At 53.1% G+C, this 17,033-nt stretch overlaps 1 protein-coding gene across 1 annotated transcript; it reads left to right on the top strand.

Annotated features, from left to right (window-relative positions):
- The first annotated feature begins 240 nt into the window (after positions 1–240).
- PLPP7 (phospholipid phosphatase 7 (inactive)) lies at positions 241–15,104 on the top strand. The gene is made up of 2 exons (XM_054284334.1): positions 241–916; positions 14,312–15,104. Exons 1-2 carry the CDS (start codon positions 466–468, stop codon positions 14,674–14,676), a joined length of 816 nt encoding a protein of 271 aa, XP_054140309.1. The 5' UTR covers positions 241–465; the 3' UTR covers positions 14,677–15,104.
- The last annotated feature ends 1,929 nt before the right edge of the window (positions 15,105–17,033 follow it).

Raw genomic sequence — 17,033 nt, 5'->3', positions numbered from 1 at the left:
AATGCCATCATCCCCAGCTCTGACTCTGGCACTGAAATGTGAATTGCAGCACAAAAAGAACTACGTTTCCCAGTTTCCCTTGCAGCCCAGGGGTATAAGCAATTGGAAGATTTAAATAGACCAGGCCAGAAGCAACCAACCTTTGGCACAATGTTTTTCCCTCCTCTTCTTCATATCTATTGGCCGTCCAACCTTCTTCCCTGGCACTGGAGTGGCTGCCAAGCCTGGCATTAATTTTCCTTCCAAGCTTGCTAGGCCCATGAAGTAAACAGCCATGTGCATTCCTTACTCTATATTTAACAGCTGCAGCCTGTGCTGGGGGCAACTGCAACAGAGGGGAACCTTTGTGGCTTCCCAAATTCACAGCTTGTGAGGGTGGGAGTGGGGGAAGCTTTCTGCGGGGACAAGAGGGATTTCTCTCCTTGCCGGTATTTGCAAAGCAGGTTGCGTTAAGGAGAGACTGCAATGCCAGCATCCCAGCCACGCTCCAGGGCCAGAGACAGGAACAATGTCCTCAACAGGGCTGAGTTCCTGTCGCTGAACCAGCCCTTGAAGGGCAACCAGGAGGGCAGGAGCTCCAGCAGGAAGCAGAGCGGCCAGGCCGGGGCAGCCGGTGCCCAGAGCGGCGGCCCCAAGGAGCGGCGGCAGTCGCAGCAGCTGCCCGAGGAGGATTGCATGCAGCTCAACCCCTCCTTCAAGGGAATCGCCTTCAACTCGCTGCTGGCCATCGATATCTGCATGTCCAAGAGGCTGGGGGTGTGCGCCAACAGAGCCTCCTCCTGGGGAGGTGCCCGCTCCATGATCAACCTGCTGGGGATAACGGGGCACGGCATCCCCTGGATCGCGGGCACGCTCATCTGCCTGGTGAAGAGCAGCACGCTGGCAGGCCAGGAGGTCCTCATGAACCTGCTGCTGGGTGAGTGGCAAACCTCCCTCCCTGCTGGGGAAGCCCAGCCCTCCTCACAAGGGACAGCAGCAGCGCTGGGACTCCTCCTCTGGCTGCTCCCAGTGTCAGAAGTGGTCGGGAAGCAGGGAGTGACCTTTAGGGTGAATGCTGCACTTGTTGGCCCTCCTGGTCCCAGGGGCTGGGGGTCATGGATGGCACAGGAAGGTGTCCAAGAGGGGTGGGGTGACCATGGAAGCTGGGGACAGCCGTGGGGCAGGGACAGGCCCCTGGTCCTCCATGGGGCAGGGTTGTCCAGTCAGACTGGACAGTGTCCGTGGTGGGAGGGTGGGTACCAGCAGTGGTGTCTTTTATTTAATCTGTGGTCATCTGCCCTGGTGTTTGAGAGGATATCATAAAGATATTAGTCTCTAATATCTGGATCAATTCCTGAGGATGTTATTTCCATCCCCTGCCACCTTCTTGACCAGATTCCATGTGATGGAGTCCTGTCACCTTCCCTGCTGCAGTTTGCTCTCACATTCTCCTTCCCTTGGGTACCTTTCTTGCTGCTGTCCCCGTTTCCATGTGCTAATTTGACCCAGAGGCTGGGTAGGCAGGCTGGGATGCCTCTGGCTCTCCTGCTAGTCCTTCCGGGCATGGTGGTGGTCAGTGTCCCTGTTTCTGGATGTGTTGGAGGGTTTGGCTTCTCCATTGTGCAGGGCCCATCCCACCCTGATGTCCCACCAGTGACCAGGATGAGCTCTGGCTGTGACTTGCCTTAGATCCTGGCCCCAGCCTGCCCAGGCCACGTGTACCTGAGGACCTTACTCTTCTTGCTCCTCTGCCTTTGGCACAGGATCCAGTTATCCTATTTTTCCTTGTGACTAATTACCCTCTCCCCTGGCTGTGACCCACGCTGGTGTTTCACCCTCCCTAAAAACTCAGCAATCCCACTTGTGGTTGGTAGGAGAAATTGAAAACATTGGATTTAGACCCTTTCTTCTCAGGGAGCATTTTGAGAGGCCACAGGGACACTTTATTTCACAGGCACCACAGGAAAGGGACGTCCTGTCTGCAGGGGCTGGCTGTGACGTGGCACAGCTCAGCAACCCCAGGTTTTGGGGTTTTTTTCACAAATTCATCCTTCAGAGAGGGTGGAGACTGACCTGGACTGGCTTGAAAAGCACAGTGGGAGCTGCCTTTTCTCCCCTGTGCCTTTGGAGGAGACTGTGCTGGTGCTGTGACATCTCCTGGGGGGAGGCTGTGGTGGAAGAGGCCAGAATAGCTCCAGCGTGATGCAGAACCCACTGACATCAGCAGCTCCTGCAGGGGCTCCTCAGGGCTGGGGTCAGCCCCTCCTGGGAACAGAGGATCCATCCAAAAGGGCACGAGGATGAAATAGCAGGTGACTGACAGCAACCAGCACAGCCTCCAGATGTCTCTTGACCCAAGAGCCTCTGACGGGGCTGGAGCCTGAAAACTCTGACTGCTTTGACTCCAGAATGTTTGAGATCCTTGCAAAGAGCTGGTGCCCCTTTTGGCTTAAAAACAAGGAAGGTTTTCTCACCCTTCTGTTGCTGTATGAGGAGCACAAATGCAAAGCCACTTCAGGGTCATGCTCTGACTTTGTGGAATGGCGGCTGGGAGAGCTCATCCCTGCATCACTACCCACATCTCCAGGTCTCCTGAGCTCCAGCGTGGTGCCCAGGGACAAGTTGGGGTTCTGGATTGTTGCATCCTTGCCTAGACACACTACTCCCACTGCCAAGACAGGAAATAGTTAATTGGTGTGAAGGACCGGTTCCATAGGTCTGGCAATTCCCAAAGAGCTCCACTGCTCCCTCTGAAAGGACAGCACTGCCTGGTGGGGCTGGCCAAGGTGCCCTCAGCCTCTCTTGCCAGAGCTTCTGCAGGAGGGCTGGTGTCACCCCACAGAGCAGATCTCTGCTGGGAGAGTGGCCTTGGGCTGGTGTTTAAGATTGCAGTCAGAAACTCTGAGTGTCTGAGTAGCTGCTGCCATGGTGTCTGCACTGCTGGTGGAGAAGGAGCCTGGGGCTGCTGGACCTCCACAGGTCCCCAAGAAAAGTGGGGTCTTGTGTAGACAGGGAGGTCATGGCACCTCTGCTGCATCTGGCATCCTTGGCCCCTCTTGCTGCTGCTTTCCTGTGGTTCAAATCCACCAGGATGTGGTGAAAAGCCCTCCTGTGAAAAGCCCTCCTGTTTAGGCACAGGCCGAAGGGAAGGGAAGGGAAGGGAAGGGAAGGGAAGGGAAGGGAAGGGAACCTCCTGGTGTTCCCCTGCTGGAAGGGGGAAGCTGGGGCTGTCTGTGGCACCCCTTGAGTGCCTCCCCGGGCTCTCCTCCCTTCCCCGGCTGGCTGAGGGTTTGATCCATCAAGCAGAATTTCTGATGCAGTCTCTGGGCAGGCAGCCAGCCCATCATAGAGCACTTGTTTAGGATTTGCAATCAGGCTTCCCAGGCGAGGAGACAGGAGACTGCTGGAGGGGGACTGGAGCCTGGCAGGAGCACCACTGCAGATGGAGGAGGAGCTCCCACCAGGGCTTTGCCAGCACTTGTGGGGGCATTTCAGGTGAGGGGGTCTGACCCTGGGATGCCCCATCCATCCCCTCTGCAGATGCTGATTAACAACCCCAAGCAATGCTTTCCCTCCATGTTTGTCATCTGTGATGGAATTTATTGATTCCCCTTCTCACAGTAATCCTTTCCAGCAAATGCCAAACCAGCCAGAGAAGCACACACAGCCTGTTACTGAAAAGATGGGAGAAAGCAGATATCTGTGCCCACTGTAAAAATCCCTCTGCCAGGACATGCTTTCAGGAAGATTGTCTCAGCATCACCAACCCTGGCTGAGCAAAAGTCAGGGAGAAGCTCCACAACCCCTTGGCTAAATTGATAAATCAGAACTCAGGAAATCCCCCAGTTATAAAGTTCATTTTATTTGTCTGCCAGTGTTGGAACTTTTAGGGCTATTCAAGCTTTTCTCTGCAATCACAAGGGTTTCCTGAAAATGAAGGTGCTAAGAAAGTAATTTGAACTTTGCAGTTGGGCTTGCAGGGGGAAAACAGTTATAAAACTTTCAGTAAAATGCCCAGATCTGCTTCAGAACCAGACAGAAATTCCATTAAACCCTGGGGGCAGCAGTCCCTCGGTTTCTGGTTCTGATCCATCTGGTGAAGATGTGGATCCAAATTTAGTGATTCATTGACTGCAAAGCCAGCAAAGAACATTTGGATCATCGATCTAACCCACGGCAAAATACAGGCTGTAGCACATCCCTTAATTTATTCCTGTTCAATTTGTTAAGGGAAAAAACCCAAACACTCAATCTGATGTGCAGTTACAAGTGAGGGTGAACTTGTCAGAGCCATTTCTGTATTACTGCAGTGGTTGGGATTCTCACAAGTGCTTTTAGTTGGACTCTTCCCTTCATTGCGTCTCCATACCCTTCTCTCTCCAGCTGAGCAGCTCTTCCAGCCATCATCTCTTCTGCCTTTCAGTATTTTGGATAGTGCTCAAGTAATTTCTTCACCTCCTATTTATTAAGCTAAACAGATTGATCTCGTTGAACTGATGGTCATTGCAGATCCAGGCACCTTCTGACTGCAGAGGGGATGGCATGTGGTCATTGGGGATGGAATGTGGTCATTGGGGATGGAATGTGGTCACTGGGGATGGAATATGGTCACCGGGGATGGAATGTGGTCACTGGGGATGGAATGTGGTCATTGGGGATGGAATATGGTCATTGGGGATGGAATGTGATCACTGGGGATGGAATGTGGTCATTGGGGATGGAATGTGGTCACTGGGGATGGGATGTGGTCACTGGGGATGGAATGTGGTCACTGGGGATGGAATGTGGTCACTGGGGATGGGATGTGGTCATTGGGGATGGAATGTGGTCACTGGGGATGGAATATGGTCATTGGGGATGGAATGTGATCATTGGGGATGGAATGTGGTCACTGGGGATGGAATATGGTCATTGGGGATGGAATGTGGTCACTGGGGATGGAATATGGTTGCCCACCCAAGGTGGTCACTCCAGTGAGGCCCCTCCTTTGTGTTTACAGCCAAACCCCTGCTGTGTTTAGTTATTTGCCATCCAGCTGGGTGCCTTTGCTGTTGGGAGGCACCTGCTTGGGTCATCCTTGCATGTAAAATGGTGTTTGTGCTTGGTTTGAAGGACCAGGAATGGTTCTGCTGTCTGGAACAGGCACCCAGACTAGGAGAAGAGAAAATCCCTTGTCCTCTCTTTGCTTGCTGACACTGACCCTGGTGCTCAGCCATCTCCAGCTGGCTCTGCATCCCCTAGGAGGGCAGGATGGCTCTTTGGAGCTGTCACTGAGCATTTATCCCATTAAGTACAGCACTGCCTCGGGGTGTGGGTGTATCAGCGAGCAGTGTCAGGCTGGGCATGGGTCAGTGCCACAGGAGGAGGAAAGGAGGGAGCCCAGGGTAGCTTCTCCATTCCTGGAGGTCAGCAGGGAGGAAGTTCTTGCTCTGTGCAGCCTTCTTCCTGAATACTGGCATAGCTTTACTCTGACCAGGAGCCAAGCCATGATATTCTGAAGCATTCCCTGCAGACCCCTAAGAAAGAAAATTATAAATCCATGTATATGGTCAGAATTCTGTGGTCCCATCCTGGCAGCTTCCAAGCAAGACCAGATTTGCAAGAAATTGGTGGATTAGGAAGGAGAGAGAAAGAAATGCCTTCCCCAAGCCCCTTGAGACCCCAGTGACCCTGTTCTCACAATACAGACGTGCTTCAGGTATTGTCCTGCTTCTCTTTGGAGGATGAAAAATGCAGACAGTGCAGCCTGGTGCTGATAAAGGTCACAGAGTAGATGAGATGCCCAGGCAGTGCAGAGGAGCTGATCCTGTCAGCTGAGCCCCAGGGCAGCCCATACCCAGCAGAGAGGCCGGGGAGCTGCAGATGGATCAGTCTGAATCCAGCAGAGCTTGCTCAGCCCAGAGCCCCAGAGATGGTTTGGGGCCAGATGTGTCTGTTTTTTCCGCTTTCATTCTTGCACTGTGAGAGCAGGGATTTCCTGAGCCAGGCAGGGCAGAGCACATTCCATCAGGGATGGGTAGAGCAGCTCAGAGCTGGTGCCCTGCAGGACCATCCATCCCTCCTTGGGCAGCCTGGCACATGGAGGGGGCTCAGCTGCTGTCCCCCTTCCCTCCCAGCCCTGCCAGTGCCCACCAGGGTCTCACTGAGCCCACCAAGGTCTCACTGAGCCAGCAGCACGTCTGCCCAGTGGGGTGGAAACATTTCAGTGCCAAATAACCCACCAGGAGTGACCCATGGAAGGTGCCAGGCAGAGGGAACAGCACAGATGCCCCTGCATCCAGCATTGAGACACAGGTCCAGCCTGGCATTAGACATTCCTCTTCATCACTCCAGGCTGCTAATCTGCCTCTGTTCTGCCCAGATACAGCAGCTGAAGCCCGTGGTCTGTGGTGGGTGCTGTGCTCAGCCTTCATCCCCTCACAGCTGATGAGCTCAGGCATCTCTGAGCAGCCAGCAACGCCCAGCTCTGCCTCCCCCCTTCCTGCTGCCTGCAGTGTCCCCTTGCATAAAGGACAGGCAGGGACAGCCTGGGACTCATCTGGCTGTGGCTGGAGCTGGCACGGGGGTGTTTCCATGCTCTGATCAGCCCCTGGGACCAGGCAGCACCGATTTGCTCAGGTCCTGGCCGGCTGCAGGGGATGCTGCGAGCCCCGCAGGCAGCAGAGTGCAGCCCTTGGGGAACGTGCAGAGAGCTGGAATCCAACCCTGGAGCTGGAATCCAACCCAGCAGAGCCTGAACGCAGAGCAAAAGAGAAAAGAAGTGCGAGGGTTGTTGAATGGGAAGAGGGGGAATAAACATGGGAAATGAGTCATCCTCGTGTCTGTCACTGCGGGAACCACTTCCCCTTGCCCCTGCCTGCAGCTCCGAGGGGACAGGGGCTGTTCCACCGGGCAGAGCTGCAGGAGCAGAGCCAGGGCAGCTCCCGGGGATGGGTGAGTGTGTCTGCCTCTGACTCACCGTGACAGGAGCAGCGGCTGGGGAGAGCAGGGTGGGCAGTGAGGTGAGCTGGGAGGAGCAGCAGCAGGGAGAGCCCTTAGGGAATCCTGCTCCGGGTCAGGATGGGGTGGGAAAGAGGGGAATCAGATGGACTCTCCTGTTTTCTTCCACTTTGAGGAAACCTCCATGCTCTAACCTGGAACAGAGAACCAGGGATGCTGGCAGAGGTACCTGATCTGGGTCCACACTGGGAGGTGTGATGGTTGGAGACCCTGTGAGCATCACAGCATCAGACCTTTTAAAAATTTAATTTTTTTAAAATTTTAAAAGATCTGATTTTAAATTTTTTTAAATTTTTAAAGTTTTAAAAGGTCTGATTTTTAAATTTTTTAATTTTTAAAATTTTTAAATATTTTAATTTTTTTTTGCCAGTTTGCCTCTTTGAAAGCAGTGGGGTGGAATCCAAGCCCAAACAGCACTGAGGCCAAGCAAGGATCCCATCCTTTGTGCCTGGGCCATGCTGCTGGTCCTCAGCCCAAGGCAGTTTTCTTCCTCCAGCTCATCCCATGCAGTGCTGGGAGTGGCTCTGGGGTGTGCTGGTGGTTCCTGTGCTGCTGCCATGGGGTACAGGAGCATTTCAAGCTGTCAGAGCCCTTCTGGAGGCAGATGAGCCATCCTCAGGGCTGCTCAGCTCCTTTTCCCCAGCAGGACAAGCCCTTTTCACTGTGCTCCCCCTCTTGCCTGCATCTCTCCCCAGCCTGTGCAGCCCCACTCAGTATTTGATGCTGAGTTCAAATTTCCCAGCTCCCAGGGCACAGTGTTGCCAAAGCGAGAGCTCCAGGCAGCCTGTGTTTACACTCAGTGCTGCTTCTAATCATCCAGAATATAGCAAATCTATTTTTAGTTGTTGTGGGGTTTTATTTTAATTAATTGCACAATTCTGCTTTCCACCATTTTATCACCTCCCCATGGCCACTTACCCCACACTGATGCTTGTTCAGCCAAAAAATAACCCCCCCCTCAAACAGCAAAATGCCTGATTCATTGGCTCTTCAGTGTGTCATGCTTTTTGTCAGCTCTTTCACCCAATAGTGCCACATTTGGGGAGCAAAGTGGAGGAATGGAGGGATTCATTTCCAGAGTGGACCTCTTCCAGGTGCTGCTGACTCCACTGGAGAGAGGGTGAAGACTCTTTTGAAAGCTGCATCTTTCATTAATGCCAACGAGATAAGGCTGCAAACACACAGCTCATTTTCCAGGTCAGGGAGCCCAATGCCTGCAGGAGATTGGGGAAGTTCAGAAGGAGTAGGAGGGGGCACGTAAGTAAAAAGAAAAAAGGGGGGGGAAAAATTATGAATTCTAATTATGGAGCTGAAGAAAGTGTTTCCTGGGAGTGGTGGCATTTGTCCTGAGTTCAGCACTGGGTGAGGGTGGGCAATGTGGGCAATACAGAATTTTCCAAGCCAGTTTTGGCCCCACACCTGGCCTCAGCAGCTGCAGTGGGGAGCACACGCCACCTCCAGCATGCTGAGTTTGAGGCCCAGGCAGTGAGTTGTCCCCAGCTTGGCTCTGCTCAGTGCACATCTTGTCTGAGGCACATCTGCTCCCACATTGGGAGCCTCCTGAGCTCGTGTGATGAGCTCACTCTCCATTCCTGGGCATTCACCTCCCTGTTTTCCCCTCCCCATGTGCTCAGCCGTGGTTCTGAGGGCTGAGTCCAGCTTGTGAGTGTTTCTGATCCCAATCTCACAGGCTCTGTGTCATGCAGGCAGCCCCATGTGTGTGCAGTCACGTGGATCTGGGCTGCAGGAGCAGATGAGGCCAAGGGCTCTTTTGGCTTTCTCCTCTTTTCCTCCCCCCCTGCCCCCAGAACTGCACCCAGGTTGTTTTTCAGCTGTGGTTTTGATAACATGTTTATATAAACACCCCAGCTGGAATCTGCCTCCCTCCCTGGAGACGCTGCCTGGCCCCAACCTGGAGCAGGCCATGTCCCCAAGGGTGCTCACACCATCCTCAGCCTCCTCCAGCCTTCAGGGACAGCAGCAGAGATGCCACCCTGGGGACAGAAAGGACCTTATGGTGACAGGGGACATCCAACTGCTTCAGTTCCTTTTAAATTCAAGCTTTGGGGTTTGGTTTGGTTGTGCTGCTGATGGTTCAGGTTTGTCCTTGTGCCCAGCCTGCACAGGGCTCCTCTCTGCTCACCTCTCTGCTCATAATGGGCTCCTCACATTTGGCAGATAATTGTTTTCCTTTCCTTATTAATAGATATAAAATGCCTGCCCAGGGGGCTCACTTTCTGCTCATTTACTGTGCATCTGATGCCAGATGTTGGCTTTTTACAATACCAAGGTGATCTCTGTTGCTAAAATTGTCACAGGCAGGACAAGACTTGCTCTTTGGTTTTGTATTTTAAGGAAATTGTAGCTCTTAATGTAGAATTTGGGGACATGGTGGTTTTGTGTTGGAAATCTGAAGGATTGTTTCCCTTATTACCAGGTCAACAGGGAAATTCCTGATCTTTTTCAGAAAAATGAGAAAGGAGCAAGAATGGGCAAGAGCTAATCCTTCCTTTAGTCTCAAATACATCACTACCTGGATTTTACATCCAGTGATGCCTCTGGTTTAAATCCAGTGCTACCTGGCTCTGGGGGGGGGAGGCAGGATGAAAAAAATGCTTCACATTAAAATGTCTTGCTCCTCTCATCCCAGCCTCAGTCAGGTGGCACTCTGCCATGCCTGCTGTGCTTTTGACAGCCCCAGGGTCCCCAGAGAGCAGCCAGTGCAGGCTGCAGCTCCTTCCATGGGCTCTCCTGGGGCTGTGTGTGCTCCAGCCTCCAGCCAGGAGCATTTGCAGGGCTCTGTGAGGCACCAGGGAAGGACAGAGCCAAGGTGGTGCTGCAGGTTTGCAGGTGGCAGGGGCAAGGCTCAGGGGCTTCGGGCTCCACAGCAGCAACAGCCCCCAGTGCAGAGAGACCTGCAGCTGGAGCACAGATACAGTTAACCCCTTAGTGCCCACCCGAGGAGGGAGGATTTGGTGTGCATTAAGGGGAGGAAAGAAGCCAAGGTCTGAGTGGGAATGCAGGTCATGGGATTGGGAGGGAATAGGGCTGGGGATGGGGCTGTTGGGCAATGACACTGTCTGTGGCTGTTCCTGAAGGATGGGGCTGGGCACTGGCACTGTCTGTGGCTGTTCCTGAAGGATGGGCCCTTGGCAGCAGCACTGCCTGCTGATTCACCCTGCCAGTGCTGGCAGCAACAGGAGAGGGAAGGGGAACAGCAGAGACCCAGCACTGGGAAAGGGAACAGCAGAGATCCAGAACTGGGAGGGGGGAACAGCAGAGATCCAGCACTGGGAAGGAGAATAGCAGAGCCTCAGCACTGGGAAGGGGAGCAGCAGAGACCTCAGGGCAGTGGGAAGGGGAACAGCAGAGATCCAGCACTGGGCAAGGGAACAGCAGAGATCAAGCACGGGGAAGGTGAATGGCAGACACTGGGAGGGGTAACAGCAGAGACCCAGCACTGGGAAAGGGAACAGCAGAGACCCAGCTCTAAAAGGGGAGCAGCAGACACTAGGAAAGGGAACAGCAGAGATCCAGCATTGAGAAGGGGAACAGCAGACACTGGGAAGGAGAACAGCAGAGACCCCAGGGCAGTGGGACCCCCCAAGCCTCAGGGGCTGCTGGGGCTGTTTCATAAAGAAATCTCCATGAAAGGAACGGAAAGTGCAAGGGGAAGTGACAGAAAAAGCACCAGACGAGGGATTTTCTGTGGTTTTTTTTTTCTTTTAACGGCAAATTAACCCCTGGTTTTAATGCTGTCATGCCTTCCCATCCTGAAATGTGGGCAAACGAGGCTTTCTGCTTTCTGTGCATCATTTGACGAAAATCAAAGCTAGCAGTACTGAAGGCCCATTTTATTCATCTTCTGAATGAAAGGATTATTAGAACTGCTCTTTGGCTTGTTTTCCATGCCCTGAACACCTCCATGCACACATGCCTGCATCCCTCCAGTTGCCCTGACATCACCTTTGACCGTAAAAAAATATTGCCAGTGCAAAATACTGACAGGCAATGGTGAACACCACACATTGCTAAAGCACATGGCACTGGTGCTGCTGATCCATGGGCAGGTTTGGTGGGGAATGTCTCTGAGGGAATTAATTGAACACTGTGGAGGAGACACTGGGATTTGTTGGGGTGCCCAGACTCGTTCTGGAGCCCTGGCTTGGCTTCTCAGCAATGCAATTGGTGCTGACTTCAGCAGAGCAGCTTGGGCCAGAGCCTTCTCTTGGCAGCACTGGTGCATCATATCTCTGATGCTTCTGGGTTCCCAAGAATTTGATGAGTCTGGGTTCCCGAGGGAGCATTGTGGAGCTTCAGTTTCACACAGTTCTCGTCCAGGGTGAGATGGGGCTGGTGGGAAATGCAGCTGATAAGCTGAAAATCATCCCCTAAAGCACTTTGCTGGATCAGGGCTGTCTGGGGTCACTTAATGGGGTGAGGAGCTGGGCTGGGGTGATTTAGGAAGGCCAGCATGAGCAGAGCCCTGTGTGGCAGGGCAGCCCTGCAATGGTCAGCCAGGCCTGGGCTCACAGCATTTGACCTTACCAGGGAGCCAGGGTGAGTGGCTGCTCCAGGGCTCCACAGCCTGTCTGAAATCCCTCCCTCCCTTTCTCCCCACAGCCAGCCTGTCAAAAAAAAAAAAAAAAAAAAAAAAAAAAAAAAAAAAAAAAAAAATCAGCAAATTGCAGGCAAGCACTCTGCTGAGTGTGGGGGTCCTGGTGGGCTGCAGGCCTCCCCCTGCTCTCTCCCTGCCTGCTGGTCACATCCAGCAGCAGCTGGGCAGTCCCTGGTTGTCCTTGTCCTCCCAAACCCACTGGTGTGACTGGCCCCCTTGCAGCCCCTTGCCAGCTGCAGCCTCAACACCTTTGTTCAGGTGCCACCCCTGAACCTTTGCTCTGTGTCAATCTCCTGCTTTTTGTGTCTGTCCTGGATTCCTGCTGCTGTCCACGCCAGGGAGGAGCTGGTACCCAGATCTTTTCCTCTGCTCTATCTGCCCTCCACAGCTCTGAGAGCCCAGGGCATGCATGGCCCATTGGGCAGAAGGTTCAGGGAGGTCCTGCTGTCCAAGATCCCTGCAGATGGGGCAGAAAAGCAGTCTGCCACAAGGAGAGGGTTGTGCCAGGATAAATAGCAGCCCCTTCCCAAAGCAGTGCTGGAGCTGGGGGTGGCGCAGGGGGAAGGTGGGTGAGCAGAGCTGCTGTGACAGCTCCTCAGCTCCTGCCAGGTGCTGAGCAGGCAGGTGGAGCTGCCTCCCATGTGCCATCTCCTTTCCCATCCCCACCACCACCACACCCCCATCCATGCACCTGAACCCCTGTCACCTCTCAAGGAATGGTCTTTACCAGGGCCTGGGAGCCAAACAAGTGCCCCTGGCATTCCTGCTGAGGGAGCAGGCTGTGCTGGTGATGGCAGATACGTCCTTGTCATTGCTGCAGGGAGCTGAAATCAGCTCTCTGACTAATTAGGAGGGTTGGGGAAAAGCAGATGAGGGGATTAAAGAGAAATAAAATTGATGCTAGGAAATAGAAATGACAGTACCTGTCGGCTGGGACGGAGCAGGTGGGCTGAAGAGGAGGGAGATGTAGACAAGTGCTGATGAGTTTCACTCCTGAAGCTGTTAAGGAGGAATGTTGGTGTGGTGTAGAGAGCTGCAGCTGCAGGTGCCTGTGCCACCACAAGCCTGGGTTTGCTGGGCTGGGAGGTGGGGTACCCCCAGTATTTGCACAGGGAAGGGGCTGTGTGGGGTGACAGGCAGGCAGAAAGTCACAGGGAGGAAGAGGTGAGAGAAACAAGAAATGGCTCGTGGGTGTTTGGTGCTTTGGCAGAGGAAGGAGGATGGGTGGGGGATGTCTGGGAGGATGTCACCCACCCTCCAACACGCTGTGGTGCTGTTTCTAACACAGGAGCCCGTTTTTCTTTATTGTTCCCCTTGGCTCACTGGCTCCTGATGCTCTTTTCTTAGTGAAATCTGTCAGCACAGTGAGAAATCTGTCAGCATGGTGTGATCCCCTGGCTGCTCTGGGCAGGAGGAGGTGGTGGGATTGGGAGAGCACAAGGGATAACCCTAGAAAGTGCTGTGGGGCACCTCTCCTCCAGCAGACTGCTCACTGCAGCCTGGTCAGCCTTGCTGCACGAGATTTCTAAAGCACGAGGTGGAGGCAGCAACAGGAACACCCAGAGTGGTGGTTTGAGGGCCATAAGAGTTTCAATTTTAGCTTTGCCAGTTGCTCTCTTCCTGCCCAGATGGGTCTCCCGCCTCTGTGGTTTGGGGCTCTCCTCTGTCAGATGGTGACAGTGGTGTTTGCCTCCTCTGTGGGCAAACTGAGAGAGTTGATCAACATTTGGGTGGTGACCTGAGGATGGGGAAGCTGTCTACATCTGCACCATGGACACCTGATCAGAGCCAGACACAAATTTTTATTTAAAGACAATGACAACCTGTCGGGGAAGATGAAACGGGAAAGCCTTATAAATATGATTGTCTGGCAAAAGATTTTGATAATATAGAAACTATAAGTGAGATTGAAATGAAAGCAAGCTTTGAGATACCTCAGTTACTGAACAACTGGAAAACAATGGTGTGGCCAGCTGAAGGTGATCCCCTTTTGATGGAACAACACCTCTGCTTGCAGACAGCTCCAAGGGTCAGAGCAGACCCTGCCAGCTTGGCAGAAGGGGCCCAAAGAGGAGTTTTTAGGGTTTAAAATGTAACACAGTATGGTAATGTAGTGATTCATATAGGCTGTATGGAAACGCTATAGGATTTGTATCTTGTACTAGATTGGTTAGTGAGAATCAGAATATTCAACACAGAAGATGATTTATTGTATTATAATGGGAACTTTGCTCTCTTAGCTCTTACCTCTTTTACTCTCTTATGCTTTTACTCTCTTACCCTCTCATCCTCTCTCCCCTTCTCTTCTCTCAGGCCTGCTCTGAGCTGTGGTTGGCAGCTCCCAGCAGGGCCCTGCACCCAGGCCCTTTGCAATGAACCCCAAATCCCAGCAGGGCCCTGCACCCACGCCCTTTGCAATAAACCCCAAATCCCAGCAGGGCCCTGCACTCAGGCCCTTTGCAATGAACCCCAAATCCCAGCAGGGCCCTGCACTCAGGCCCTTTGCAATGAACCCCAAATCCCAGCGGGGCCCTGCACCCAGGCCCTTTGCAATAAACCCCAAGTTCCAAAACCTGGCTCCAGAGATCTCTCATCTCCATCCGGCCCGACCGTGCTACCCCCCCGATGCTCCTACAACAACCCTTTAATGTTATGCCTTGAAAATTGCCCTCAACTCTGTCTCTCACTGCTCCCTCTGTGTCCCCTGTTTTGTAGCCCTGCTCCTGGACATCATGATCGTGGCAGGTCTGCAGAAGCTGGCCAAGAGGAAGGGCCCCTACGACATCACCCCTGGCCTGTTGGACTACCTGACCATGGACACGTACGCCTTTCCCGCCGGGCACGCCAGCAGGGTGGCCATGCTCTCCAAGTTCTTCCTCAACCACCTGGTCCTGGCCATCCCTCTGCGCATCCTGCTGGTGCTCTGGGCCCTCTGTGTGGGCCTGTCCCGTGTGATGATCGGGAGGCACCACATCACCGACGTCCTCTCCGGCTTTGTGTTTGGCTATCTGCAGTTCAGGCTGGTGGAGTTGATATGGATGTCTTCCAACACGTGTCAGATGTTGATATCCATCTGGTGAACGTGGAGGACTTGAAAGCTAGAAGATACTTTGAGAGTTCCCCACCCCTCCCAGTATTTTCTACGTGTTGTTTGTTGGAAGCTGTTGTAACTTCCATGAGTAGTGATGTTTTTTAATGTTGCTTCCCCACCTTTAAAAAAAAATTCTTGTAATGGATTGGGTTTTAGAAATCAAGGGCCTTACCTGTGTTTTGGCCATGTTCTCAAGCTCTGTTTGGACAGCAGCCTAATTAAGCTTTACAGGTGAGAGAAATGAGCTCCATGTCTGCCTTCTTTAGGTGGTTCACATTGGCACCTTGGTATGTCCTCAGGATGGGCAGTGCCTGAGAGCTTCCTGAGAAGACATTTGTGAACTTTTTAGAGGATAAATTATTTTGGCCACAGTGCTTTTATTCTTTTTGTAAGCCCAGCAGTTGTGTCTTGTATGGAGTCAGGACACTGCTGGTGCTTTACAGATAATAAATAATCATAAAAATCCTGCCCTGTTTGGTTCTTATCATGAGGGAGGGGAGAAAACGAGCCCAGTGTGGCTTTGAGATATACATTCAGCATGGAGCAGGTCCTGCAGTCTTGCTGCCCAAGGAGATGCAAACTTTTGCTTTTGGTGGGATGGGCCTAGGTGGGTGCTCAGGACACTGAAGGAAAACCTCTTTTGTGAGGGTGCTTGAGGAGTTTTTGGTCTGGTAAGGGACACATAATGCCCTGACATGGTGCTGTTTCTTCCTATTATTGATAACTGGCCTCCTTGAAGCCTGGTGGATCCTTGTCCAGGTGATGGCCATGCTCAATGTGCTGTCTCCTAAATGGATCCCCCCCTCACAACTACTATTAGAAAATCTCATGTTTTGAACAGAATGTTCCAGTTCTCTGTGGTCTAGCTGTCTCTAGAAGACAGTTTGATGCTTGGCAGGTGATGGATACTATCAGACATCTTTCCTGACTGGATGAATCCTGCAGAATGGAGCGGTCCTGTCATCCCTGTGCTCCTGTGGATCCCAAGAAAAATTCACCAGGCTTGCAAGGCCAGGGAGGAGTCAGCTGGGACCTGTGCTGTCATCTCACCCTGCACATTGGGAGGCCTCTTCCTCCAGGGGCTGGTGAGAAGAAGACATTCAGCTAATGACTGTTGCAAGCTGCTGACATTTGTTGCTCTTTGATGATTAATATGAAAAGAAGCTGAACAGAAAATCTATCCCTGGCATGTGTCTCCAGCTGGGATGTCAGCACAGAGCCCTGGGAGCTGCCGGCTCCGAGGCTGGAGCAGGAGCGTGCTGAGGGGGCATCCATGTCCTTCCAGCACCAGCCTCCCACGGAGCTCACAGATGAGCTGTCCCCTGGGAAGGGCTGTCACCGAGCGTGTTGGGAAAGGGGAGAGCTCAGGGTTGTCCCTGGAGGCTGCAGCAGCAGCAGGCAGAGCAGCGGGGGCGGCAGGTGCTGTCCTGCTTCCCTCCTGCTGCTGTGTGTGGGAGCAGGGATGTGCTAACCTCCCAGCAGGGCTTTCCTTTGCCAGCCTCCTTCTCCTGCGAAGATTTCTGTGAAGGAGCGAGCTGTGGTGCTTTTTCTTCCTTCCAGGCATTATTACACGTGGCAGAGTTTATCCTCATCCCTAGCAAGGGTGGCAGCACGTTCTGAGCTCTGGCTGTGGGTGATGCACCAATGTGCAGCTGGAGATGACAGGTTCCTGAAGGGGCAGGGAGCAGGGGATGCCTTTTCTCCCATGGTTTTGTGGGAAACTCTCACTTTGTAGCTCCAGAATTTACTGAACCTTTGCAAACAGGTTGGATGATTCTTCAGCCGTGTCAGCGGGTCCAGGTTTCCTTGCACTTGTGTTGTCTTCTCTTGGAATATCCAGGGTGGCAGAATGGCTTTGTAGGAGTTGCTCCTGATCTTTGCTGGTGTAATCAGTAGAGCGTGGCCTGGAGAAGCTGCCACTGTGGGTTAGATCAGCTGAGCTGGTCTCATCCCAGCAAAGCAAGGCAGGAGAGCAGGGGGAGGTGAGCTGGGGCAATTCCCAGGGTAAGTTGGGATTCACAGGCTAGGGCTTTCTCCCACAGAGAGTTTCTCCAGGGAATCCTCCTCCTCAGCCCCCTGCAGCCTGTGCCCCTTATCCCTCACAGTGCTTTGGTACCCTCAGCAACTGAAGGGAAGCTTTTGGGAGACCTTGCACAAGATGAGAGTGAATTTGGGCACAGAGGCACCAGGAGAGTCTTGCCTTAGCCATGGCTGCCCTCCCAGCAAGCCAAGACGTTGCTGATCCCTCTCTCCCTGCCTGCCACGCTGAAGGTACTGCTCAGAAACAACCAGCATCGCTGTGGAGAGAAGCAGCTTCTGTCTCTATAGCAACAGCAGGGGATGGTG

Source organism: Melozone crissalis, unplaced genomic scaffold, assembly GCF_028551555.1.
Source record: "Melozone crissalis strain CALT ecotype California unplaced genomic scaffold, PUWL_Pcris_2 ptg000041l_1, whole genome shotgun sequence".
NCBI lineage: Eukaryota > Metazoa > Chordata > Aves > Passeriformes > Passerellidae > Melozone > Melozone crissalis.
The sequence above is the reverse complement of the archived record's forward strand: the minus strand, read 5'-3'. Positions and strand labels throughout refer to the sequence as shown.

Bases quoted from the DNA above. Each gene is read 5' to 3' on its own strand.
- PLPP7 (XM_054284334.1), top strand. From the start codon at position 466: ATGCCAGCATCCCAGCCACGCTCCAGGGCCAGAGACAGGAACAATGTC. The intron at 917-14,311 runs GTGAGTGGCAAA...CCTGTTTTGTAG, and splicing joins CCTCATGAACCTGCTGCTGG to CCCTGCTCCTGGACATCATG.